The sequence below is a fragment of the Cyprinodon tularosa genome, unplaced genomic scaffold (genome assembly GCF_016077235.1).
Source record: "Cyprinodon tularosa strain WSP-4 unplaced genomic scaffold, ASM1607723v1 ctg560, whole genome shotgun sequence".
NCBI lineage: Eukaryota > Metazoa > Chordata > Actinopteri > Cyprinodontiformes > Cyprinodontidae > Cyprinodon > Cyprinodon tularosa.
Genome location: NW_024039297.1, coordinates 30,206 through 57,849, shown reverse-complemented (window position 1 = coordinate 57,849; position 27,644 = coordinate 30,206). Strand labels below are relative to the sequence as shown.

Here is a 27,644-nt window from a genome sequence, read left to right as displayed (position 1 = left end):
TGAAGCTGAAATCATTTATTGTGGTTCAGATGGAACAGAACGATTTACAAAGCAGTCAGAAGCAGGTAAAGAAGCAACCAGAACAAACTGAACATTCCAGAGCAGAGTCCTGCACCGGCTCGCGCACCCGTCGGTATCATCAGGTAATCGTATAATACCTACATCTACAGGTAGAAAAAGACCTCATATTATTTGACGGGTGCAGGCAAGGTTATAAATGAACAAAATATGGACAGATAACATACAGAGAGTTACAGCTTGAATGAAATGTATCATTTGTTATTTATAAACTGTACATCTTAAAAAATTTACTGATTCAGAATATCCAGATAACAATATTTTTTAACCATTAAGGCAAACCTTCTTTATTCAGCCAATACAGCTGTTAATCTGTGAGCGCAGCGCTCTCTGGAGGTGAGCGTGACGCAATTATCTTTTCTGTCTCTGTTATTATAAACAGCTGTGTTTACACTTTGTGATCATGGGTCGGGTTGCACTTCATTATTTACAGTTGTGTTGTTCCCAGCCGGGTTTAAATAGGGATAATCGTGGGTAGGTCGGGTCTCGGTTCTGAACTGTTGGATACAGTTTTTAAAAATCAGACCTGTGCAGGACTCGGTCACAGGGCAAAGTGGTTGGTCCAGTGTTCTGTGGGCCACTGATCCAAACAAACCCAAGAGAAGCATCCAAACAGAGAAAGGTCAGGGGTGCTCAGAGTCCCAAAGGAAACCCAACTTTAGGTCAGGATAATCAAACAGAACCCCTGCTCTCCATTTATCATTAAGTATTTGATTCATTTCCTTTTCTTCAACCAGATGAAAACCCAGTTGGGATGAAGTTCTCATTTTCCAGGGGGATATGTGCAGAACGTCTGCAGAAAACATCAGAAGATTCTATCCTCGTTAAAAATAAATGTTGGAAAAAATTTTTGGTTTAAATATTTCCAACAGAATAACCGCCCAAGCAGAGATCTAAATGTCTTTGTTCGGCTGGAAACAGCTTCTCATTGACTGTATTGGTTGTAAATGTCCAAGTGTTGGCTGTGCTGGGGAGGGTGAGAAGAGGGATCAGCGATGCCTGGTAGGTCAGGGGTTAGTCCCTTAGGTCCAGAGTCTTAGATGAGACGGGTTTTAGGTCTGGATTGGCAAATAGAGCACCTGCTCCAATCTCTCAAACTTGCTTTTGAACCTTCCACCACAAAGATCCCGCCCCCTTGATAATCGACCAATCACATTCTCTTTATTCACTCGTGTAAAATCGCGCACCACTCGGGAGAATTTGGAAATGCAACGGTTGGAACAGCCGCTTCCCTACGACTTTAATTCTCGTTACAAAAATATAGAAGAAAGAAAACTTTCATCTACTGTTTAATCTGCACGCTAAATCTGATTAAATGGTTTTAAAATCAAAGCAAAGGTTAAAGGTTAAAAAAACTTACAGAATAAATGTAAAATGTAAAAATAAAAAAGGACAAATTAACTGGACGATGATGCTGTTAGTGATGTCATGATAATGGTCATGGATCTTCCCGTACCGTTAACTTGGCTTTAGGTCCGAATATTTGGAGTTTCTCTGAAGCTCTGAGCTCATTAAAGCAGCAGATAATTAAATACGATTTTGTATTGCCAACAGCCGGTTTTTTGCAGCAGGACCGACCATCCCCATTATGGCTCCAGATCCACCTCCAAGCACACATCCTGTTTGAAGGAAGTCCTTCCCAAAGAAAATGAGCCCGAGCAAAGCTCCGATCCATAATCCTACCAGTAAACCAATTTTCGCCCTCATTGAAAGCTTCTCAGTTTTCTCCTCTTTCTTTTGAACGGTCTTCAACATCTTGTAGGTGTAACACTCTCCTTCACTTATCGTGATGATCTTGTTAATTTCATCCATGATTTGTTTGACTGCAGATTCATTGTTGGAAGTTTTAACGACATCCACACACCTCCTTTCACATTTCACTGCAAAGTCATAGAGGAACTTCATAAGGTCAAATACCTCCCTCTTAATTATATCTATTTGGGGCTCGTCGCAAGGTTGTGTCAGTTTGAACACAATAATCATGTTCTCTTGTATGTTCTCTCCAAATGTGGATTCTATCTTTTCCAACATTTCTTTATTTTCTTCCGTAAAGTTTACGTCTAGCACCAACAGGAACACGTGGCGAGCGTTTTTGGAGATGCACCTCCTGATCTCTTTCATTTCATCCCCATTACAGTTTGGATCACACAGACCCGGTGGGTCAAATAGAATCATGTCACGGCGTTCATATCTCACAGCGTAACTCTCAGTTTGGGGCTTCGAGCAGCAAATGTTGACCTTGGTTTCATTTGGTTTGTCAGTGATCCTCGGGTGGTTCCGGATCATGTCAATGACTTCTTTCTTCCCTGCATCAATGCTCCCAATCACCACAATCCTCAGCTCCTGTTTCTCTGTTGGAAAATATTAGGATTCATAATCAGTATGCAGTAATACAGCAGAGTCTAAATCACCTGCAAAAGCTCGACATGAGGCCTAAACTGAGCAGACATTATAATAAAGGCTGCTAAAGATCAGACCTTGTTCTTATCTAGAATGCTGCTTCCTATTCTAACATCTCTAACTGCCCTGCTTCCCTTCAGAGGGCTTTAATCGTACATAAAGACCATAACCAGGCAATTTCAGCCTGGAGTCTCTGGGACTGAAGCCCACCCAGGCCCTCTGTGACTGACTCAGACCAAACCTCCAGGCCTTTATCCTGTCAGTAAACATATTTCAATCAGCAGTAGATGATTCTCACCTTTTTCTGCTAACGAACGAGCCTTCATCATTTCATCGTAGGTGTAACAGCATTTACGACCATCAATGATTTCTTCAACTTTATCCATGATGTCAGCTGCGGATTCAGGGTTTTGGCCTTGGACATTAACACACCTGTTTTTCAGTTCCTCCTCAGCGTTAATGGCATCTATTATTGACCCCCCCCCATCCTCTGCAGCATATCCATTGATCACAAGAACCATGTTCTCTGTTACTGTCTGACCAAAGGTGAATTTTATGTCCTCTAGCATTTCTTTAATTTTCTTTTTGGATGGTTCGTTCTCGATCACCAACAGGAACAGATGACCGGCGGTTTTGGAGATGCACCTCTTGATCTCTTTCATTTTATCCCCGTAGCATTTTGAAGCATACAGACCAGGTGGGTTAAAAATAACCATGTCACGTCCTTTATAGCTCACAGGGTAACCCTTAGATTTTAGGCAGCAACTCCTGGTTGCTGATGGGGATCTGGTCTGATGTGGATTGTTACTCTGCTGAAGATATTTCCAGATCATGTCAATCACTTCTTTCTTCTTTGCATTATTGCTCCCAATCACCACGATCCTCAGCTCCTGTTTCTCTGTTGGAAAATGTTGAGATTCATAATCAGTATTCAATATTATAGCAGAGTCTAAAGCACCACTTTCTCTCTCCCTGAGCTAAGAGAGTATAGCATAATTTATACCCTATATATATATATATATATATATATATATATATATATATATATATATATATATATATATATATATATATATATACCGTAAATCCTCTAATATTGGCCTGTATTCCATTAGCAGCCAGGTCTCTAATAATGGCCAGTCTCGCTGTCGGCAGAGGTAAATAATGGCCGGACTCAGGCCAGGGCTACAATTAGAACCAACAATGTTCCCGAGGAGTCCTCAACAACTTGTGATAGTAACATACAAGGACAAATGTTGACTAACGAATCCAAGCCATTAGCATGGGAAGTCCCTTCCTTCGCGCAGACAGTGCTGCAGACAGGAGGCCGGCTTGTTTTGTTTTTATGACCAAATTTGCGGAAAACAACTCGTGAAGTTTGACCTGCTAGAAGAGCGAGGTGAGAACGCTGGGACCCTGTTTCCACCTGGATCTCCACTCTTTTTCGGCATCATGTCCTTCCGTTGTCGGACTACTCGCCCCTATTTCCTTACCCGCCTCTGCCGTATCTTGACCCACAACGTGTAGCGCAGACCACGCTTTAATATTGAGCATAAATCTAAAATGTCTGCGTCTAGCTCACTGCAACACACTGCTGCAGGAGGATAACAGCCACACAATCGTTCTGATCTGAAACACACATGTGATCACCGGTAGGTCTGGTGGTAACCAGGCAGCGTTAAAATGACAGAATTTCGTTGGCCTTCGTTGTTCTGAATTTCCTGTGAAATGTATGATACTGCGAGCCTACTTCCGCTCAGCCTGCCTCAGATAAAATTTCGCTGTGATGGCAGAACAGTTTCCTTTTTTTTTTTTATTTTGCTTCGCAAGTCATTTTGGCCAAGATTCCATTCTGCAGAAAAATAGCAGCTACTGGAAGATGTCTTAATAATGTTCTGTATACCAATGGCAACTGTACTTTTTCAATAAATGAACCTAGTATTTCATAGGTTCAAAGAGAAACAAAATTTGTTTTTTATTAATTCCACTGGTAGTCTGTTTTGATCAAATAGAATTAGAGGCCTGCCTCTAATTCTGGCCTTCTTCCAATAATGGCCTGGACCAAGATATGCACGAGTGAAATAAAGGCCCATCCTATATTAGAGGATGTTATCTGATCGATACGAAATACATTGAGATCTTTAGAAGTCACCATCACAAATGTATTTAATTGCATTAAAGGAATAGTACACCCAAAACATGATTAGCCTTCATTTTCTACTCACCCCCATGCTGAACAACACCCTGGAGTACTTTTTTGATATCTCAAATGCATCTGGAGATCTGGGAGGCTTCTTGCTGTCTGCTGACATTCAAATAATGGAGGTCTATGGCGCCCGAGACAGAAAGGTCCATAAAAGTCCATAAAAACGTGTCAATATTCCTCCATACTGCTCGTCCAATGTATTCCAAGTGTCCTGAGTGGGTAGCGTCCATAATTTACTCGAAACGAAGTCATTTAGAATGTTTTTAGAGCCTAAACAGTAGTGTATAGGATTTCCTAATAGCGCCCCCATGCGCGCTCACGACGCTACGGAAGCCGGCAGACCAAACCAGCGCATTCAGCTCGGCAAAGAACTCATGCTCTTCCTCAACACTGAAGTCCTCAGACATTTTTCTTTCGTTGTTTCTTTCTTTGCACAGGTAAACAGCACATTTCTTCTTCTACGCTTGCATTATCGGCAGAGCAGACGCTGAATGCGCACTTCCTTCCGGTTTGGTCTGCCGGCTTCCGTAGAATCGTGAGCGCGCATGGGGGCGCTATTAGGAAATCCTATACACTACTGTTTAGGCTCTAAAACGTTCTAAATGACTTCGTTTCGAGTAAATTCTGGATGCTACCCACTCAGGACACTTGGAATACATTGGACGAGCAGTATGGAGGAATATTGACACGTTTTTGTGGACTTTTGTGGACCTTTCTGTCTCGGGCGCCATAGACCTCCATTATTTGAATGTCAGCAGACAGCAAGAAGCCTCCCAGATCTCCAGATGCATTTGAGATATCAAAAAAGTACTCCAGAGTTTTGTTCAGCATGGGGGTGAGTAGAAAATGAAGGCTAATCATGTTTTGGGTGTACTATTCCTTTAAGAAAGCATATACAGGGGTTGGACAATGAAACTGAAACAGCTCTCATTTTAGTGTGGGAGTTTTCATGGCTAAATTGGCTCAGCCTGGTGACCAATCTTCATTAATTGCACATTGAACCAATAAGAGCAGAGAGTGAAGGTCCAATTAGCAGGGTAAGAGCACAGTTTTGCTCAAAATATTGCAATGCACACAACATTATGGGTGACACACCAGAGTTCAAAAGAGGACAAATTATTGGATCACGTCTTGCTGGCGCATCTGTGACCAACACAGCAAGTCTTTGTGATGTATGAAGAGCCACGGTATCCAGGGTAATGTCAGCATACCACCAAGAAGGACGAACCACATCCAACAGGATTAACTGTGGACGCAAGAGGAAGCTGTCTGAAAGGGATGTTCGGGTGCTAACCTGGATTGTATCCAAAAAAAAAATGGCTGCCCAAATCACAGCAGAATTAAATGTGCACCTCAACTCTCCTGTTTCCACCAAAACTGTCCGTCTGTCATGATTTTATTAAAGTCTGACCCCAAGATGCAGAAGACCAAACAGTGAGACCAGGGAAAAGTTTAAACAGGTTTATTTGAGAATGGTGAATCCTGTGCTGCTCTGAGCACTGCTCAACAGGGACTGAAAGGTGAGGGGAAGACACTGCGGTTAGTTCAGGCTCAGTGGGAAATTTGAATTTTTTGTTTTGCATAGGAGGAAAAAGTTGCAGACTTACTTCTCCTGCAAAGGGTGTCCTGCATGGAATCCAGACTGTGAGGATAGAAGGATTTCCTGAAAGCGCGCACCTGCGCGATCACGACGCTACGGAAGCCGGCAGACCAAACCAGATGAAAGTGCGCATTCAGCGTCTGCTCTGCCAATAATGCAAGCGTAGAAGAAGAAATGTGCCGTTTACCTGTGCAAAGAAAGAAACAACGAAAGAAAAATGTCTGAGGACTTCAGTGTTGAGGAAGAGCATGAGTTCTTTGCCGAGCTGAATGCGCTGGTTTGGTCTGCCGGCTTCCGTAGCGTTGGGATCGCGCATGTGCGCGCTTTCAGGAAATCCTATACACTACTGTTTATGCTCTAAAAACATTCTAAATGACTTCGTTTCGAGTAAATTCTGGATGCTACCCACTCAGGACACTTGGAATACATTGGACGAGCAGTATGGAGGAATATTGACATGTTTTTTGTGGACTTTTATGGACCTTTCTGCCTCGGGCGCCACAGACCTCCATTATTTGAATGTCAGCAGACAGCAAGAAGCCTCCCAGATCTCCAGATGCATTTGAGATATCAAAAAAGTACTCCAGAGTGTTGTTCAGCATGGGGGTGAGTAGAAAATGAAGGCTAATCATGTTTTGGGTGTACTATTCCTTTAAGAGTGTGTGTTTTGGTCACAGTACTACTATGCTGAAGTACATTTCCAGTGAGAACATCAGATTTAAAAAGTATCTAAGCTCTGAGTCAAATCCAGCTGACCATGCATCCAGAGGGATGAATGCACATGCATTCCTAAAAGGTCACAAGTGCATTACTGGACTGGATTTTCTGGTAAAGAACAAAGAACACTGGTCAGTTTCACCAGATATGAAAGAAATAATAAAAGACGATGCGGAAATTAAAAATAAAGTAGAGTTGTGCGAAAATGCTCTTACCAAGTTCACCCGTTATTACTCAGACTGGCACAGATTAAAAAGCAGTGTCATGGATGTTAAAGTTTTTTTTCATTCCTAACCACTGTGATTATCAAAGTCTGTCAAAGTCAAGGTTTCAGTGATGAGTTTAAAAGTCTTCAGAAGGGTGACAAGCTGAAAAGATCAAGTCAAATCATAAGCTTGACCCTTTTCTTCAAGATGGGATTTTAAGAGTTGGAGGAGGGTTGCATCAATCTGCTTTGCCTGCAGATGTTAGGCATCCTGTTCTTCTTCCTAAAAATCACCATATTTTGATGTTGATTCTCAGACACATTCATCAAGAAACAGGACACAGTGGAAGAAGTTACATAATGTCAGAATTGAGGGAAAGGTTTCGGATTCCACAAGCAGATTCAGCTGTCATAAAAATACTGTCATTATGTGTGACGTGCAAAAGAATCTCAGCAAAAACTGGAGAACAAAGAATGGCTAATTTACCACCTGGTTGATTGATGTCTCATAAGCCCCCATTTACAAATGTGGGAATCGATTATTTTGGACCCTTCGATGTAAAATGTGGAAGTACAGTCAAGCAATATGGTGTGTTGTTCACGTCTCACCATTAGAACAATACACATAGAAGTCGCCCAGTCACTTGAGACTGATTCATGCATTTAGGAGATTTGTTGCATGCAGAGGCCAGGTGTTTGTCATGAGGTCAGATAATGGAGCAAATTTACACTGCATGAAAAGTGGGATTTTCGTCAATATGCGGCACTGTAGATTGTCGTGGAAGTTCAGGTTAACGGCAGTTTACGGTAATTTGTAGGCATCGCCGAAAACTCCCATAAATTGTCAGAAATTGACGTGGACTTTCATAGGCAGTGTTCCCCCCATGCCTCCCCCCCATGGAATAGGGGGTTTTCAGTGACGTCACTGGCCAGCTTCTGGTCCGCCATCTTGGGTGGCATATTATCGTATATTAAATATATCATGTCGCGAATGGATAAGTACGCCAGCACGCTAGAGCCACCAGATCATAGAACATATCTGAGGAAATGTTCCGTGATCGACCATATGGACCCCTATGCCCTCCACGGTGCCTTGTTTAGCACTAATCCAGATGATTGGCCAAATGTAGAGCATGGTGACATAGTTCATTACCCGGTGTTCAGTGAAAACCCTCTGCACACTCTTGAGGAAATGAGAGCGTACAAGGGTCTAGAGGCTCACAACCAGTTCACATCTGGTTGGGTACGAGATGTCGAAGTGATGTACATGAAGGAAATCGCCATCATACGTGGACGGGTGAGTTTAATAAGATGGTAAAAATGTAAACAATCCGACGCAGGGCTCGCTATGCTAGGTGGCTAACGGCCGGCGGTGCGCGAACAGTTCCAAAGCTACAAGTCCTTGGAGTCTCATGTGCAGTTTACGAATGGATGGGTTCAGGAGCTGCAGCTCATAAAGCCAGCAAACAGTGCTAACCGTTAGTGCTAACAACCACTCAGGCATGTAATGTACTTTTAACTAGCTGCTATGTGTTTCAAAGGTTTGGTTAGTAACGTTAACTGCCAAACCTCCCTAAACCCTCCGGGTTTTTCAAATATTTGAGCCTTTTCCCACTGGTTGAAATCAAGTTAAGGTGAAATTAATCAAATTAAAACACGGCTGAGAGAGGGAGTCCAGTACGCGGTAGTCATAGGCAGTAGTCTGAGTAGCGGCGGCGGAGACGGTCAACATTGCGGCCACGGAAAGTAATACGTCATGACGCCCAAGCCCTATTATTAATATATTCTTACATGTTTTAAATGCTTGACAGTTAATTACCTGTGACAAAGTGAGCACTGCAGACTCTGGCGTATTCCAGCTTAACACCGTCCAAATCGGACCTGGATATCCGTGTCAGCCATAGGTGACGGCGTTGTTCAGATAGCTGTTTTGTTTTTTCACATTGATTCACGATTACGTCTGGTATGCGATAGAAAGAGCGTTGATCTCCACCTCCACGGGCCGTGCAACCAACAATTACACACGATTTCACCATTTTTCACTGTCAATACTGCCTAAGGCTGCCACCCAATATGGCGGACGCGCTGAGTAGTCACGTGAGCGTGACGTCACCTGAAAACCCCCTATTCTAGGGGAGGCTTTAACATGTAAATGAACATGCTGTGAGCTATACAAATGCAAATCAGGGTTGCAGGGGGAGTTTTACCCCAAGTGACATTTTTCTAAAAGGTAAGAAAATCTCTGATACAAAGAGATCAGGCTCAGTATAGACTCTTACATTTTAGCTTGAATTGATTTATTTAATTAAAGTATAACAGATCACCACGAAACAGATCTTTAGCTGACAGAGCAATACATTTAGAGCAGTAATTATAAAAAAAAAAAATTGCATTTAAGATAAACATAAAATGTTGTCTGTCAATATGCTCAATTCACAATTACTTAAGTGGAAAAGTTTCAAGAAATGAGTCTGAGATGATTCACTTTATAACATGGCGCATTATCCTGTTGGAAGTAGCCATCAGAAGATTGGTACACTGTGGTCATAAGGACATAAGGTCATCAACAATGCTGAGGTAGGCTGCCTCATTTATTTGATGCTAAATTGGTTATAAGTGGCCCAAAGTGTGGCAATAAATATCCCCCAAATAGATGGTACAAATAGATCAGGCTCAGTATGACCTAATTATAGACTCTTACATTTTAACTTGAATTAAAGTACGCTAGATTACTGTGTATGCCATTAGCAATGGCAAATGTTATGTAAAAAAATACACAAAATAATTTATTTCAAAAATTAGTTTTAATCAGAATCAGTTGGTAAAATGTGAATCAGAATCAGCAAGGTAAAATGTGCATTCCTTGCACAGTGCTCCTTGGGATTTTTAAAGCTTGGGAAATCTTTTTGTTTCCAAATCCAGCTTTAAACTTCTCCACAACAGTGTCTCGGACCTGTCTGATGTGTTCCTTGTTCTTCATGATGCTCTCTGCACTTTAAACAGACCTCTGAGGCGATCACAGAGCAGGTGCATTTATCGGGAGACTTGATTACACACAGGTGGATTCTATTTAGTATCATTTAGGTCGACATTGGATCATTTAGAGATCCTCACTGAACTTCTGGGGAGAGTTTGCTGCACTGAAAGTAAAAGGGGCCGATTCATTTTGCACACCCCACTCTTCAGTTTTTTATTTGTTAAAAAAGTTAAAAATATCCAATATATTTAATTACACTTCATGATTGGGTAAAACTAGTTGTTGATTCTTCACTAAAAAATGTTTATGTTCGATGCCTGAAATGTGGCAAGAGTTTGAGATTTTCAAGAGAGCAGATTATTTTTGCAGGGCAAACTGTAACTGGGCTGATATCTAAGGAGAGCTCTTACAGGGTTTCACTTGCCAATAACGTACATTTATAACATAAGTTTTAGTGGTTGTAGAAGTAATAGAAAACACAGATCTGGGAACTGGAATTCTAGCAGCACTCCTACATTATTCTCTACATTTTCTCTCCGTTGTCCTTTCTTTCACAGTAAATGGTATCGGCATCTCAGATATGTTAGATTTGTTTACCAAGCTTTCCTGTCTGACCCTTCAAAACAATCTACCATCAACAGCATTGTGTTGTAGAAGCTTTTATGCAAGAGCCTTTTTTTGGGAGTTTTTACAGCACATTTTGGAGTTTTTACGGCACCAGTGTCTCGTTTTTTTGGAAGTAGGCTGGCAGGAAAGGGGGTATAAGAGAGGGAGAGACATGCGGCCAAGGATTCGAACCCGGGTCATCCATGTCGAGGACTAAGGAATCTTTCTGTACATGGGTTTTGTGCGCTAAACACTGGGCAACCAAAGCACGCCCTTATGCAACAAACTTTTAAACAATTTTCCCAATATTTCTGGAGAACAGCAAAGTTGCTCTTTTGTAGTTTTTATTATTTTCACCTATAAACAAAGAAAAAGTCAGCAGCCTTTTGAAATGTTCTGTAGTATGGTATAAATCAAGATTCTCCAGAACATATCTCCAAAGCCTGCTATTTTCTGTAACACAAGTTGTGCTACCCACAGTAATTGTTGATAAAAAGTCTAAATACTGTTTTAGAGTTTTCATATTTCTTTATGCTATTACTAGTTTTAAATCTGTGGTAAACCATTGTTTTACAGCAACTCCTCTCTCACATATATAATATTGCATCTTCTAATATGTTTCCTTAAAGACTGTTTAGGACAGGAAGCTACAAAAAGTTAAATGACCATAAACTCAATGTAAACCCTGTTGGGAGCTGGAGAAATTCCACCTTTCTCCAGCAGAGTCCGCCGTGGATCCTCTGAGGGAGCCTCCTGCACAGCTGCAGCTCATCAAGATCATCAGAGGATCCACTACTTAAGCTGTCTTCAGACCTTGCCTCAACGCCGCAGTGTTGTTCCAGTTGGTCAGCGCTTAAGCCTAGATCCTCAGAGTAACTCGATGACTTTTGAATCCAGCTTGGATTCTAACCCTTGTCTCTGTTTTCCAGGAAACTCGTGCCTCCTCTGTGAAAGCTCAGGAAGAGCTAACCTGCCGAGCCGACCCTCAGAGCCAAACCTGAAGAATCACAGAGAACCTCCAAGCAGCTCTGGACTAGAGCTGGGAAACCCTAAACCAAGGTCTGTTCATACTAGACGTGAGACGCTGAAGCAGCAAACGGACTCTGCTGATGAACTCTTCTCCAGAACCAACAGAGACTCTCCCAAAGCAAACCTCAAGAACCCTCAAGGTACAATCAGTAAACTTCAGGAAATCAAACCTCTGTTGGCAACGCTAACTGAACTGTCTCTCACGCAGACTCCGGTGAACCAGTATCCAGGCCGCGAACCTGAACCAGTATATTCTGTGTGCTTGTGCATCAATAAACTGTTAAACTTTCATCCCTGTGTCCGTCAGTGGTGTTCTGCATTCTTGGGTCGCTTTTAGTGAACCCATCATGACAGAACACTGCGGCCAAACTCAAGGCCCAGCAGATCACCTCACCCGTCGACTGGAGGAGCAGGATGCCCAAATACAAGGACAAACCAAACGCTCCGTGAGTTATACCGCCTGGTTGACACTCATAACCACATGCTACAGAGCTGTGCTAATTATCTGAACAGCGCTAATGCTGCACAACAACCATTTCCGGGTCCAGTTCCTCCTCCGAGGTCACCAGCAGTGACGTCATCAGAATTCCGTCCTAGTCTTCCAGAAAGATTTTCTGGTAACATGAAAGATTGCAAAGGATTTTTATTTCAATGTCGATTGATTTTTCAGAACTCCCCCGGCAGCTTTTCCACGGATTACAAGAAAATAACTTTTATTCTCTCACAGTTAACAGGAAGAGCCTTGGAATGGGCTCAGGCTAGATTTGCCGCTGACGATAGCTTAAACTGCTACTACTCTGATTTCATCTCTGAATTTACCCAGGTATTCAACCAAGAAACTGACCAAACTATTGATTCCAGAGCTCTTTTCAACCTAAAACAGGGGATCGCTTCGGTGGCTGAATTTTCCATTAACTTCCGGCTTAAAGCGGCAGCTTCCGGATGGTACCAAAGCGCTCTAAAGAGAGCCTTTTTCATGGCATTAAATGAGCACATAAAGGATGAGCTCGCAACCCTCGACGAACCAGCTACCCTCGAAGATCTAATTCGCCTCTCCATTAGATTGGATAATAGAATTCGTGCCAGAAACAGCTCAAAGAAGCAGGGTACACTTTCTTCTGCCTCACATAACGTGACTGTTTGTTCTTCCTCTACAGAGCAGCTGCCCATTCAGAGGCCTAAGTCCCAGTCTCTACCGTTGCCTATTCAGGCCTCTCATTCGAGCGAACGGGATGTCGAACCCATGCAGGTGGGACACACTAGGCTCACTCCAGAGGAGAGGCAAAGGCGTTTTCTAAGCAAACTATGTATCTACTGTGGTGAGAGTGGACACTTCATCGCTTCTTGCCCGGCTAAATCAAAAGCCTGGGCCCGCCAGAAGATCTGAGGAGTCTGGCGGGCCAGATAAACACTAAGAAATCTCCTCGACTGTTACTTCCTGCCACGTTGTTCTGTGCTAATCAAAGTCTCTCTTTTTCTGCATTCATCGACTCAGGCTGTGAACGTAACCTAATCGATTCTAACCTCGTCCAGCAACTCCAAATTGAGACCATTCCTCTGACTCAGCCTCTCAGTGTATCCGCTATTGACGGAAAAAGACTCCATCGAGTTACCCATCGAACTCAGCCCCTCGAGCTACTTCTGTCAGGTAACCACCGAGAGACTATAACATTTTTTGTTTTTCCCTCTGCATGTTCCCCGCTGGTGCTCGGTTTCGAATGGTTGGAGAAGCATAATCCTCACATTAACTGGACTGAACGTCACCTGGAATCATGGTCCATCTCATGCCATGAAACATGCCTTCGTTCTGCCGCCCCCTTGGTGGGGTCTCCTAGAGGTGGGGGGGAGATGGACTCTCCTGACCTTTCTTCAGTTCCTTCTGAGTACCATGACCTAGCCCCTGTCTTCAGTAAGGTCAGTGCGACGTCCCTACCTCCACACAGACCATACGATTGCGCCATTGACCTTTTACCTGGTGCTCCTCTACCTAGCAGCAGATTGTATAATATTTCCAAGCCCGAAAGAGAAACCATGGAAAAATACATCAACGAATCATTAGCTGCTGGAATAATCCGCCCATCATCCTCTCCATTGGGCGCCGGGTTCTTCTTCGTGGGGAAGAAAGATGGTTCCCTGAGACCTTGTATTGACTATCGAGGTTTGAACCAGATTACTATTAAGAACAAATACCCACTGCCTCTCCTTGCCTCTGCTTTTGAACCCGTACAGGGAGCTACTCTGTTTTCTAAACTGGATTTAAGAAACGCTTATCATCTCCTTAGGATCCGTGAAGGCGACGAATGGAAAACTGCCTTCAAAACACCCTTGGGCCAATTCGAATATCTAGTAATGCCCTTTGGTCTAACTAACGCTCCAGCCTGCTTCCAGGCCCTCGTAAATGATGTTCTCAGAGACTTTCTCAATGTATTTGTTTTCGTGTACATTGACGACATACTCATTTACTCCAAGAACCTCGATGAACACAAGAAACATGTCCGCCTTGTTTTACAGAGACTGCTGGAGAACAAGCTGTTCGTGAAAGCCGAGAAGTGCGAATTTCATCAACCTTCAGTCACCTTTTTGGGGTTTGTGCTCGAGGGCGGCCAGGTAAAACTATCTGAGGACAAGATTAAGGCAGTTTTGGACTGGCCAGTTCCAGAGAACCGCAAACAGCTACAAAGGTTTTTAGGTTTTGCTAACTTCTATCGTCGGTTTATCAGAAACTACAGCCAGACCGCCCTTCCATTAACTTCTCTGACCTCTGTCAAAGGCATTTTTCAGTGGACTCCTGAGGCTCAAGCAGCGTTTGATAAATTAAAGTCTTTATTTTCCAGAGCACCTGTTCTTATTCAACCTGACCCAGCCAAGCAGTTTATTCTTGAGGTGGATGCTTCAGATTCTGGTGTTGGAGCAGTCCTATCCCAGAGACTGGATTCAGATCAAAGGATACACCCTTGTGCTTTCTTCTCCCGTAGACTTTCTTCTGCTGAGCAAAATTATGATGTGGGTGACCGAGAGCTTCTGGCCATTAAACTGGCGTTGGAGGAATGGAGACATTTGCTGGAAGGAGCTGAGCATCCGGTTCTTGTATGGACTGACCACAAGAACCTGGCTTACATCCAGTCAACCAAGCAAGCTAATCCCCGCCAATCCAGGTGGTCAATTTTCTTCTCTCGGTTAAATCTCATCATCTCCTACAGACCCGGATCCAAGAATGTCAAACCCGATTCTCTCTCTCGTCTCTACTCCGTCGATCATCCCGAGACACCTGAACCTGTTCTTCCGGCCTCCTGCACAGTGGGAGTGGTCAACAGGGAGATAACTGACCTCATCAACTCAGCCCTGGCCTCTGAACCCGATCCAGGTAACGGTCCCACTAACCGAACCTATGTTCCATCTTCCGTCAGGTCCCGTCTCATCCAATGGATGCACGCCTCCAAATTCTCTGCTCATCCAGGAGTCAGTAGAACTGTAGCTCTCATCTCAAGACGCTTCTGGTGGCCCACTCTCCACAGGGACGTTAAGGAGTATGTGTTGGCTTGCCCCACATGTGCCCGTAACAAAGCCTCACACCAACCTCCTTCTGGCCTGCTTCAGCCGCTTCCTGTTCCCTCGCGTCCTTGGTCCCATATCGCCATTGATTTTGTCACCGGTCTCCCCGTCTCTCGAGGTATGTCCACCATATTCACCATTGTTAACCGTTTCTCGAAGTCCTGCCATCTTATTCCCCTCAGAAAACTTCCCACGGCCTTCCAGACAGCCCAGCTTCTCATCAAGCATGTTTTCCGGTTACACGGCATTCCCCAAGAGATCCTCTCGGACAGAGGTCCTCAGTTCATTTCCCAGGTCTGGAAGGCTTTCTGTTCTGCTCTCGGCTGCAAACCCTCTCTCACCTCTGGTTACCACCCCCAATCGAATGGTCAGACTGAGAGAATGAATCAGCAGTTGGAATCAACCCTTCGCTGCCTCACTTCAAACAACCCCGTGGACTGGAGCCAATTTCTCCCTTGGATAGAATACGCACATAACTCCCTTCGATCTGCATCCACCGGACAATCCCCGTTTCAGGTTAGTCTCGGCTATCAACCACCTCTTTTTCCCGCAGACGAGAGAGAGATTTCGGTCCAGTCCGTAAATCAACACATCCGCCGTTGTCAAAGAATCTGGAGGGAAACCATCTCCACCCTCAATCAGTCATCTGAGTCCATAAAACGCTTCGCCGACGCCAGGAGACGTCCCGCCCCCGAGTACACTGAGGGCCAGGAGGTATGGCTGTCCACTCGAGACATTCCCCTCAAGGGGATGTCTCGAAAGCTCTCTCCTAGGTTCATCGGACCCTACAAGATCACTCGAGTCATCAACCCCTCAGCCGTCCGTCTCCAACTACCTCAGTCACTCCGGATCCACCCTACCTTCCACGTATCCCAGATCAAGCCTGTCTCCTCGAGCCCTCTGTGCCCACCGTCCGACTCCCCACCACCCGCCCTGGAGGTCGATGGTCATCCAGCATTCACAGTTCGACGCATCGTGGACTCCCGGCGACGAGGTCGCGGATGGCAGTACCTCGTGGACTGGGAGGGCTACGGACCGGAGGATCGCCAGTGGGTTCCGGGCTCGTACATCCTCGATCCTGCCCTTATCGAGGAGTACGAGCGTTCCTGCCCTTCGACCTCTTCCGCACCGCCAAGGGGCGGTCGTTGAGGGGGGGTACTGTTGGGAGCTGGAGAAATTCCACCTTTCTCCAGTAGAGTCCGCCGTGGATCCTCTGAGGGATCCTCCTGCACAGCTGCAGCTCATCAAGATCATCAGAGGATCCACTACTTAAGCTGTCTTCAGACCTTGCCTCAACGCCGCAGTGTTGTTCCAGTTGGTCAGCGCTTAAGCCTAGATCCTCAGAGTAACTCGATGACTTTTGAATCCAGCTTGGATTCTAACCCTTGTCTCTGTTTTCCAGGAAACTCGTGCCTCCTCTGTGAAAGCTCAGGAAGAGCTAACCTGCCGAGCCGACCCTCAGAGCCAAACCTGAAGAATCAGAGAACCTCCAAGCAGCTCTGGACTAGAGCTGGGAAACCCTAAACCAAGGTCTGTTCATACTAGACGTGAGACGCTGAAGCAGCAAACGGACTCTGCTGATGAACTCTTCTCCAGAACCAACAGAGACTCTCCCAAAGCTAACCTCAAGAACCCTCAAGGTACAATCAGTAAACTTCAGGAAATCAAACCTCTGTTGGCAACGCTAACTGAACTGTCTCTCACGCAGACTCCGGTGAACCAGTATCCAGGCCCCGAACCTGAACCAGTATATTCTGTGTGCTTGTGCATCAATAAACTGTTAAACTTTCATCCCTGTGTCTGTCAGTGGTGTTCTGCATTCTTGGGTCGCTTTTAGTGAACCCATCATGACAAACCCCTAGCTATTATTATTTTATGTTTATTTTATTTATTTGTTCATTTATTTATATGTTTGTTTCCCTTGTTTTATTTTTATTTATTTTTTACATTGTATGTCTCTTTTTTTTTAAGTTATAATGTCACCAACTGCTGTGTATCTTTGTTTGATGTTTGAATTACTCTGTATTGTTACAGGGAATTGCCAATAAAGCAAAAAAAAAAAAAACATGATGACGCAGCTGTTCTCGCGAGTCCTTCCGTATAACAATGACCTCATATGTGATTGGAGGAGCTATACTCAGAAGAACTTTATCTCCAGTTCCTTTGTTTGGATTTTGCTGGTACGTGATCCATGGCTGGACGACGTCCCCCGTTCTACTCACCTTCAACTCCTCTTGGATGCAATGGCGACTCTGCAGTCGAACAACTGTGTGGGAGAGACGAACTCAAAGAAGAGAAGCTAGCGGTAAATATATGTTCGTTTACTGCCTGCTAAGCTAAAAGCTAAAGCTACGGCTAATAGCAGCCTAGCCTAAAGCTATGGCTAATAACAGCCTAGGCTAAAGCTACGGCTAATAGTAGCCTTGCAAGAACAAGCTTTACTAAAGTGTATTGTTTGTGATTCACAGGAAGCAGTATGCCGTTTTCACAACTCGGAGACAAATTGCAGGCGCGATGAACCGGAGCAAGGGTAAGATTTAAAGAATATGCTTTCATTCTGTGGTAAAAGGAAATAGATACGGATGGATACCGATCACAACTGTACATTTTGTTTTCACAGACTAATCTCGCCTCACAATGAGGCGGTGACCTATTCATACCACTCTCATTTAATTGTTTTCCAGCTGCCTGTAAGACGTATTATGAGACGTTACGCAGGAGCTTCAGATATACGCAGCCAGAGAACACGTTGCACGCGGAATCTGCCAAGCATTCAGAAAAGAAAGAGAGTAAGACTTTATTTGGTGACTATTTTTCAGGTGCATTGATAGATGTGTTGTGTCCATACGCAGTGCATCCCATCGCATAGTGCTGATTCATTGTTTTTTTTTTCAGCTGCTGAAAGCGAGGCAGAGTGTGCTAGCAGATGAGGAAGTGGAACTCTGGAAGTCCGCCACCGTCGGCCTCATGTCCGACGAAGAAGATGGCGTCGTTGGCGGTGTCTCTGGATGGATTGTACGGTCGCCGCCATTTCGTAGGCCGGATCTCACTGAACTCTGTGTTAAGCTGCAGTCCCGGTTAGAAGCGATGCCGAAGTACAGAGCCACGCACAGTAGGCGTCTGCACATCGGACCTGCCTCGGAGGAAATGCTGCCAGTTACCTCCAACCCTGAGGAAGCAAACGGACAGTTCACAGAGTTGTAATTTTTGGATACGCATGTGTGAGCAGATCCTCGCGTTGTATATAGTTGTGTTTGTTTTAATAAAGCTCTTTCTTTGCATAAACAGCTTCCTGGCAAATGTTCATTTCCTGTATAAATTAATTCATGTCCTTGATGGTAGCCTAATAATTGTGTAGTAGTGTAGAATAACATAAATACACAGCATATGAATAAATAAATATATGAATATATGAATATATATATATATATATATATATATATATATATATATATATATATATATATATATATATATATATATATATATTTATGTAAATTTATATGTAAATATATATATATGCCAACTAATCAAGAGCGACTTTACTTGTTTAAAAAGAAGTGGTTCCGTCCAATACTCAGTAAGAAAATTAAAGCCTGGCGTGGCCACGTGTGGTTTTGCTGCCAATCACGAGCGATTTTCCTTGTTTGAGAATAGTGGTTTCAGCCAATACTGAGTAGGTTATTCAGGTTATTCAGACCTGGCCAGCCGCGCGGGTTTGCTGCATTCATATGCTAATTAGGGCCATTAGTACAGCTGATCGCTCTCCACATACGTCAGAGTCCGTTTCCGACAATTTGTGGCACTGACAAACGGCGACAAGCGCGGGTTGCAAATTGTCGGAAACTGACGAAAATCAGGGAGATCTGCGGGAGTTTACGGGGACGAAAATCTCACTTTTCATGCAGTGTTAGTAGGAGCAGAAAACGAGATGTGCGAAGCAATCAAGATCTGGAATCAATCAAAGATCTCAGATGTTCTTTTTGCAGAAAAACATATCCTGGATATTAAACCCGCCAGCAGGTTCTCATTTTGGGGGCGTCTGGCAAAGATGGATCCATTTGTGAGAAGAATTCTTTACCAGATGTTGAAACAGCCATCCCTCGATGATGAATGCCTTCAGACATTATTTTGTGAAGTGGAAGCCATCATTAATGGCAGGCCAATAACAAGAGTGTCAGATGAGCAAAATGATGTAGAGGCACTCACTCCTAACCATTTGCTTCTCCTCAAAAGCCAGCCACTATTTCCTCTTGGATTGTCTCAGAAGGAGGATTTGTATGCAAAGCGGAGGTGGAAACAAGTTCGGTACCTTTCTGACATTTTCTGGAAGCAGTGGACAACAGAGTACTTACCTCTTCTACAGGAGAGACACAAATGGACAGTTACGAGACAAAATCTGAAACCAGGAGATGTTGTTCTCCTAGTTGATGAGACATCACCAAGAAACTCCTGGCTGATGGGAAAAGTTGAAAAATTTGTTCCAGATTCAAATGGGCTTGGTTTACGTGTATTTCTTAAAACTAAAAGTAGTATCTTGGAACGACCTGTGGATAAGTTATGTTTGTTGTTGGAAATGTATGTTGAACAGTGAATATTCAAATATGCTGTAAACTTTACAGAGCTTCGGATTCATAAAATGTGATATGAGTAAACTTGTGTTTAGTTAACCAGTAACTTGAGATAATGTTACATAAGGATGTTAGATTACCTTATTCAGAACTAAGTTATAAATTAGGCTTTCGTATTTAGTAATTGTTAGATCCCTTGAAAGTAACAATTAAGGGCCGGAATGTAAGCCTAATTTATAGAAGATATTAGTGAAATTGAATTTAAAATACTTTACCTTCTATTTTAGGAGCATCATGTACAGGATGGTGACAAAGTGGAGCAGTGGTGCAGCTCTGCAGCAATGACTGAAGCTCTCTTTAGCTTTCTTTCAATTTAGGAAAACCATCTGTGAATATTTATTTATTAATATAACTTTTTTCTGATGGACCTAATCAAAGGTGGGACTTTGTCTTACCATTAGTTCCCCTCTCAGTCAAAAGTATCAATGACTGCCCAAAATTGGAATGTACAATAATTAATTATAAAATAAAGAATATTTTATTTAATCTCTTAAACTTGTGCATTCAGTTCTTTGGCATGTTATTTATTCCATCTCATATATAAAAAACATAAAATGTAAAGCTAGTAGTTCAAAATAAATACAACATAAAATTGTACAATAGATCTGCCTTTTAAAAAACCACAGCTCCTCTTAGGAACTTCCCTTACAGTCACAAATTAAGTTGATGAATTAGGAACAAAATATTGAACATAAATTAATTAGACTTATTTCGTCGTCGTCGTCGTCTCCCGCTTTATCCGGAACCGGGTCGCGGGGGCAGCAGACTAAGCAGAGACTCCCAGACTTCCTTCTCCGCAGACACCTCCTCCAGCTCTGCTGGGGGAAGCCCTAGGCGCTCCCAGGCCAGCCGAGAGACGTAGTCTCTCCAGCATGTCCTGGGCCGTCCCCCGGGCCTCCTCCCAGTGGGACGTGCCTGGAACACCTCCCGAGGGAGGTGTCCAGGGGGCATCCGAAGAAGATGTCCGAGCCACCTCAACTGACTCCTCTCGATGTGGAGGAGAACCGGCTCTACACTGAGCCTCTCCCGAATGACCGAGCTCCTCACCCTATCTCTAAGGGAGAGCCCAGCCACCCTGCGGAGGAAGCTAATTTCAGCCGCTTGTATCCGGGATCTCGTTCTTTCGGTCATGATCCAAATTTCATGACCATAGGTGAGGATAGGAACGTAGACCGAACGGTAAATTGAGAGCTTTGCCTTTTCGCTCAGCTCTCTCTTCACCACGACAGACCGGTGCAGCGTCTGCATTATTGCAGCAGCCGCACCGATCCGTCTATCGATCTCCCGCTCCATTCTTCCCTCACTCGTGAACAGGACCCCAAGATACTTGAACTCCTCGAATTGAGACAGGGACTCTCCTCCAACCTGAAGGGGACAAGCCACCTTTTTCCGGTCGAGAACCATGGCCTCGGACTTGGAGGAGCTGATTCCCATCCTGGCCGCTTCACACTCGGCTGCGAACCGCCCCAGCGCACGCTGTAGGTCTTGGCAGGAGGGAGCCAGCAGAACTACATTATCCGCAAAAAGCAGGGACGAGATCCGCTGGTCCCCGAACCAGACCCCCTCCGGTCCTTGGCTGCGCTTAGAAATCCTGTCCATAAAAGTTATGAACAGGACCGGTGACAGAGGGCAGCCCTGTCGGAGTCCAACATGCACCGGGAACAGGTCCGACTTAATGCCGGCAATGCGAACCAGACTCCTGCTCCGATTGTACAGAGAACGGATGGCCCCTAATAAAGGGCCCCCGACTCCATACTCCTGGAGCACCCCCCACAGGGCAGCACGAGGGACACGATCGAATGCCTTCTCCAAGTCCACAAAACTTGGACTTATTTCATTTGTTTTAATTTTTTTCAACATTAATGAGTTTCACATGTGGGAAAACAACTGATACTAATCTGTTCTGTACATCCATTCTGTTTTGCTGCTTGGTTTTGGATGTTTGTCAAAGCTGAAGGTGAACTCAAACTTATAAGAAAAACTTACTTTTTTATTGAAAAAGGCTTATTTATTTTTTCAGTTGGGTTCACACAAAGAAAAACAGACCCCAGCCCTGTTTAATTTCACTACTTAAGAAAGAGTACCCTCTGTTGGGATTTACTAATTTAAGATACGCGACAAATTCCTTACAAAAACTGCTGGGTTTCAAGGTGAAGGCATAGAGAGTGAGCCGTCTGTAAGGGATAGCCAGCTGAAAGTTAGCTCTTCTGCCCATTTCAGGCATGCTGCTCAGGGAAGAGTCGCAACTTCCCTAAAATAAGAACTAATTTAATGTCACTTAAATACCAAACCTGTGCATATTACACTTTCCATGAAAACAAAACTGTTTCTGACTGGCAATCCAACCACCCGCCCCCACCCCCTTCCCATTCAAGCAGGTATTGTCAACTAACACAATACCTTCTTGAAGAGTCTTTCCCATAATTAGTCCGACCAATGCTTTGAGTCACAATCCTATCACTATCTTCAATCAGCAGAGAAAACTTCTTACCTTTTTCTGCTGAACTTGGAGCCTTTTGGGTGTAACGTTTTCCTTCTTTGATATCTTGAATATTTGCCATGATGTCACCGGCTGCAGACTGACCCTCTTGAGGGCTGCAGAATTTAACACACCTGATGAATTTCAGTTTCTCCTCATCATCAATGTCTTTTATTATGGACGTCCCCTCATTTCCCGGAGCCTCTCCCTTGACCACAAGAATCATGCTCTTTGTTACTTTCTCACCAAATTCAGCCTTTATATTCTCCACCATTTTTTTTATTTCTTCTTTGGATTGACCGTTCTTAATGAGCAACAGGAACACATGGTGAGCGGTTTTGGAGATGTACCTCTTGATCTTTTCCATTTCCTTACTATCATCTGGGACTGAATGAGACAGCGGTTTACAAAGAGCCATATCATTATCTTCACAGCTCCCAGGGTAAACCTCTTCTGCGGGCATAAAGGAAAGGTTGAGGCTGGTCTCACTGGACTGCGGGTGGTTCTGGATCAAGTTAATGATTTCATTCCTTTCTTCCTCATTGCTCCCAATCACCAGGATTTTTAGCTCCAGATTCTCTGTTGGAAAATGTCAGAAATCATTAAGATGTGAGCTTTTCAAAGCAGCAGATCACAATGTTCTATGAGTTTTTTATAACAGCAAAACAGACTATTTTTATCTTTATTACAGTGGCGCAGAAAGGGGGGGCATGCAGTGTACAAGGTGCATAGTGGCACTGCTATACTAGGGGAACGCCAAAGCATTGATAAAAATCTTAAGTATGCATTTTTTAGTGCATGTGTAAATGATATGGACTCACTAAAAAGAGAGCCATCAGGAGCTCAAAAAAGGCAACAAAAGAGGGAGAAGGAGAAAGATGTTGCTACAGTTAAAGGCCACTTCTCCAGTGGCTAAAAGACGGCATGTAGGGAAAGTTTAGAAGCTGGAGCCTCTGTATGGAGGCTGGTATAGATTAACGTTAGCTTAATTACTCCAAGTAAAACAGCAGGTTACTGTAGCCTTGCAACTGTGTACGTATCAGTATTTATAAAATGACAGATAATGCCAAAAAATATCAATAAAATTTTATGTGGTTACTTTATTGTTCAGGCAATTATTAAATTAACTAGTCAGTGAATCATTGAATAGAATTAAAACCTGCAAATAGATTTTCTGATTCAGAAATAGCATCACTGTGACAGACTGGGAACCTGTCCAAGGTGGACCTCTTGGCCATAGACTGCCGGGAATATTCAAATTTAATTCAATTCTATTCAGTTTATTTCTAAAGCGCCAATTCACATCATGTCATTTCAGGTCACTTTCCAGTTCACCAGATCATCCAGTCAAACTGATTCAAGGTTTTCTATCTAAGGAAAACCAGCTGATTGCATCGACTCATTGACTCTTCAGCAATCCCTCACACTAAGCATGCTTGTAGCGACAGTGGAGAGGAAAAACTCCCTTTGAACAGAAGGAAACCTCCAGCAGAACCAGGCTCAGTGTGAGCGGCCATCTGCTGAGGCCCACTGGGGTTCAAGGAGACAGAAGCAGACATAGAAAAAGAAGCATAGATACAAAAGGCAACTGTCAACCAGCTCCACAGGCGGCCCCGTCCAGGAAACACACAGCCAGGCAGACGAGCTCCGAGCCAGCTCCCATGTCGGAGGATGAAGAGAGCACATCCAGTTAGTCACAGTCAGAGAAACAGGACTACACTGGAAAACAGGCCAAGCTCCAACATCTAGAAACAAAGGTGTTGATGGCAGCAGCACAGCTGATATTTCTCTCCAGGATGGAGTAACAGCCAAACAGGAACAGACCAGATGAAGCTACTATGAGAAAAAGCAGAGAGAGCAGAACGTTAGAGATTGAACTAACAGATTCTGCAGAGTGGGAGAATAGAGATAGAATGAAGCAGAATGATGAAAAAGGGGTCCCTATGTCCTCCAGCAGTCTAAGCCTATAGCAGCAGAACTATAGAGATAGCTCAGGATAACCTGAGCCACTCTAACTATAAGCTTTATCAAAAAGGAAAGTTTTAAGCCTAGCCTTAAAAGTAGACAGGGTGTCTGCCTCACGGACTAAAACTGGTAGTTGGTTCCACAGGAGAGGAGCCTGAGAACTAAAAGATCTGCCTCCCATTCTACTTTTAGAAATTCTAGGAACCACTAGTAAACCTGCAGATTGAGAGCGAAGTGCTCTGTTAGGAACATAAGGAACAATCAGATCTCTGATATCAGATGGAGCTTGGCCATTTAAGGCTTTATATGTGAGAAGGAGGATTTTAAATTCTATTCTGGATTTAACAGGAAGCCAATGAAGAGAAGCCAGGATAGGAGAGATATGATCTCTCTTTTTCATTTTCATCAGAACTCTGGCTGCAGCATTTTGGATCAGCTGAAGGCTTTTAACTACAGTTTGTGGACTTCCTGATAGTAAAGAATTACAATAGTCCAGCCTTGAAGTAACAAATGCATGGACTAGTTTCTCAGCATCACCCCTGGACAGGAGATTTCTCATTTTTGCAATATTCCTCAGATGAAAGAAGGAAATTCTAGAAACCTCTTTGATCTGGGATTTAAATGACAGGTCCTGATAAAAAACAACACCAAGATTTTTTACTTTATTATCTGAAATCAGTTTAATCCCATCCAAATGAAGTGACTGACTAATCAGTTTCTTTTTCAGAGACTCTGGTCCAAAGACTATAACTTCTGTTTTGTCTGCATTCAGAAGCAGAAAGTTAAGAGTCATCGGGTTTTTATGTCTTCAGACATGCCTGTAATTTATGTAATGGATTAGCTTGATCCGGATTATAGACAGATATAGCTGGGTATCATCAGCATAACAGTGGAAATTAATCCCATGTTGTCTAATTTTTCATTCCAGATTCTCATTTTGTTTCTTATATTTTGGATATGATGTCATATCATGTCAATGATATGTCTGCATATCCCTCAGAAAGTATGTACTTCTGCCCCTGACCTATCATTTCATAAGACAGCTGCAGGTCTTAACCTAAGCTTAAAAAAAAAAAAAAAAAAAAAAAAAAAAAAAAAAAAAAAATTAATTGCTAAACACTGGAGCACAAATGTACTACACTTAGATTGGAAAATGCTTTTGTTATTTGGCACGGTTATTGCTGTAAATTTCAAAAATAAAAGTTTAGTTAATTTTTTGTAAAGTCATGCCAGGATGGCAATATGGTTGGCTAGAAACATTATGCATTTTGAGAAAAGAAAGGTCAATATTATTAAGTTGTTTAAAAGTTTAGTTAATCGAGATTTGTTTATGTTATATAAGTTTCTTTCTGCCACTGAGTTTGAAAATGTTTTTGTTTCAGGAAGTTCTTTCATTAACACAATTGACAATAAATTGATCATTAATTTTGAGTGATTTAATTTCTTTTTGCCAAACTTTCAACCACTAATTTGGTTGGAAGTTTATTTTGGAAGTCTTCGGTTTTGACTGACCTCTGTGATATGATTTGTTCCTTTATTGCAATTCTTAAAAATCCAAATTTGTATTTTTTTTTTTGGAAATTCTGTTCATTGTGTCTTTAATTAATACTGTTCCTTGGTTTTCTGTATATATTAAATTTCTTAAATTTATGAGTAATTTTTCTGTGTTTAATTTCATGTTTTGTCAATATTTTGTACTTTTTATATTAATAAAAAAAAAAAAAAAAAACCTAAGGGGACATTCGTCATTAATGGGCACAAATCAATTACTTCCTGAATTTAAGGCAGATTCTTTGTTTTCTCTTTCCCTGATGGCCAGACATACCTGCATTAATCAGATTATCCAGGAATGAAAGAGGAAACAAAGGAGATGCCTTAGGTTAAGAAAATAGTGGAGCTGTGAAGAGAGCCCATTAAAAAGAAAAATAAAAAAAGAGAAAACATTTGTAAAGAGGAATGAGATTGTAATGGTGTTTCTAAACCAACTACTTTACTTTGGACTTTTGCAAGATCCAAAGTATCCCTTTAACTGATTCATTAGGAGACATGAAGCAGCCACTAGGTTCAGAAGTTGATCTAGGTTGTTTTCTAAAAACAACTCAACTTTACACACAATAAAATCCTATTTTATATCTAAATAAAAAAATCCCCACCCCAAAAAAGGAAAAAAGCAGGTGTCGGGTAGCTTCGTTTTTTTCTTGTTTATTGAGCAAAACACACACAAAAGAAATGCACAATATATTTCCTTTCTATGCACAATATATTTCTTTTTTTAAAGTTTTCTGACTCATCCTTTCAGAATAATCCAAACAGTCGGAAAACCGTGGACACCTCTGCCAATCTTCCTGCTTCCAACCTTAAAAAAACAGCTAAGTAAACACAGTAACAAACTCTGCCTTAAAGGTGCAAGATCCTATATCTACTTTGACCCAATTAAAAAAAAAAAAACATGACTGTGCTTCAACACCATTGCTGACCAAATTATAATAGTGCAACATCAATATTTTAGACGCTATGAAGTTATTAAACTGTTTCCCAATTATCAATCATAATTGCCATAATTGCTATTCTACTGCCCCTACAAAGAGCCTAATAATGTTCTTCATACTAACGGGATATATATCAAATACTGAGAGCAGCTTGTTGAACATTAGCACCAAACAGTTTGAAAAAATAAGCAAGGGTGGAAGAATTGTAGGCTACTCACCTGACCCACAACAGCAGCTCATCTTGGATGTCTGTTAGTGCAGAAGATCCTGATGTGACTGTATTAACCACAGATCCTCCTTTAAATAAACAGAAGCTGTTAACTCCCCCAACCACATCCTCGTCCTCAGAAAAATTCTATAGCCTAAAAAGGAAATATTCACCTACAACTACTCACACCCTCTAATTATATGGAGGATCAGAGAAAATTCAAAGTTACACAAGTAATCCAAAGAGGGAGCAGTTTTGCCTCAAGGGGTAAACTTTGATGACAGTTGATGGAGACACGTTATAAGGGTGGTGCTGATGCAACTGCAGTTAAAGGACCTGATGGCTAAAATGTATTGAATTCCTGAGAACACAACAGTAACATAATACATTAATATCCATAATTACAGATAGTTGGACATATACAGTTACTGCCTGAGTTATAAAGTGATCTAAATAAGCAGCAACATTAATAAAAAAATAATATACTGTATTAAAAAATAGT

At 42.7% G+C, this 27,644-nt stretch overlaps 1 protein-coding gene across 1 annotated transcript; it reads right to left on the bottom strand.

Moving 5' to 3' along the window:
- LOC119796887 (GTPase IMAP family member 8-like) lies at positions 1 to 27,309 on the bottom strand. The gene is made up of 4 exons (XM_038305658.1): positions 27,153 to 27,309; positions 22,493 to 23,059; positions 2,777 to 3,376; positions 1 to 2,429 (listed from the first exon to the last, which is right to left on the bottom strand). Exons 1-4 carry the CDS (start codon positions 27,172 to 27,174, stop codon positions 1,606 to 1,608), a joined length of 2,013 nt encoding a protein of 670 aa, XP_038161586.1. The 5' UTR covers positions 27,175 to 27,309; the 3' UTR covers positions 1 to 1,605.
- Between the last annotated feature and the right edge of the window lie 335 nt (positions 27,310 to 27,644).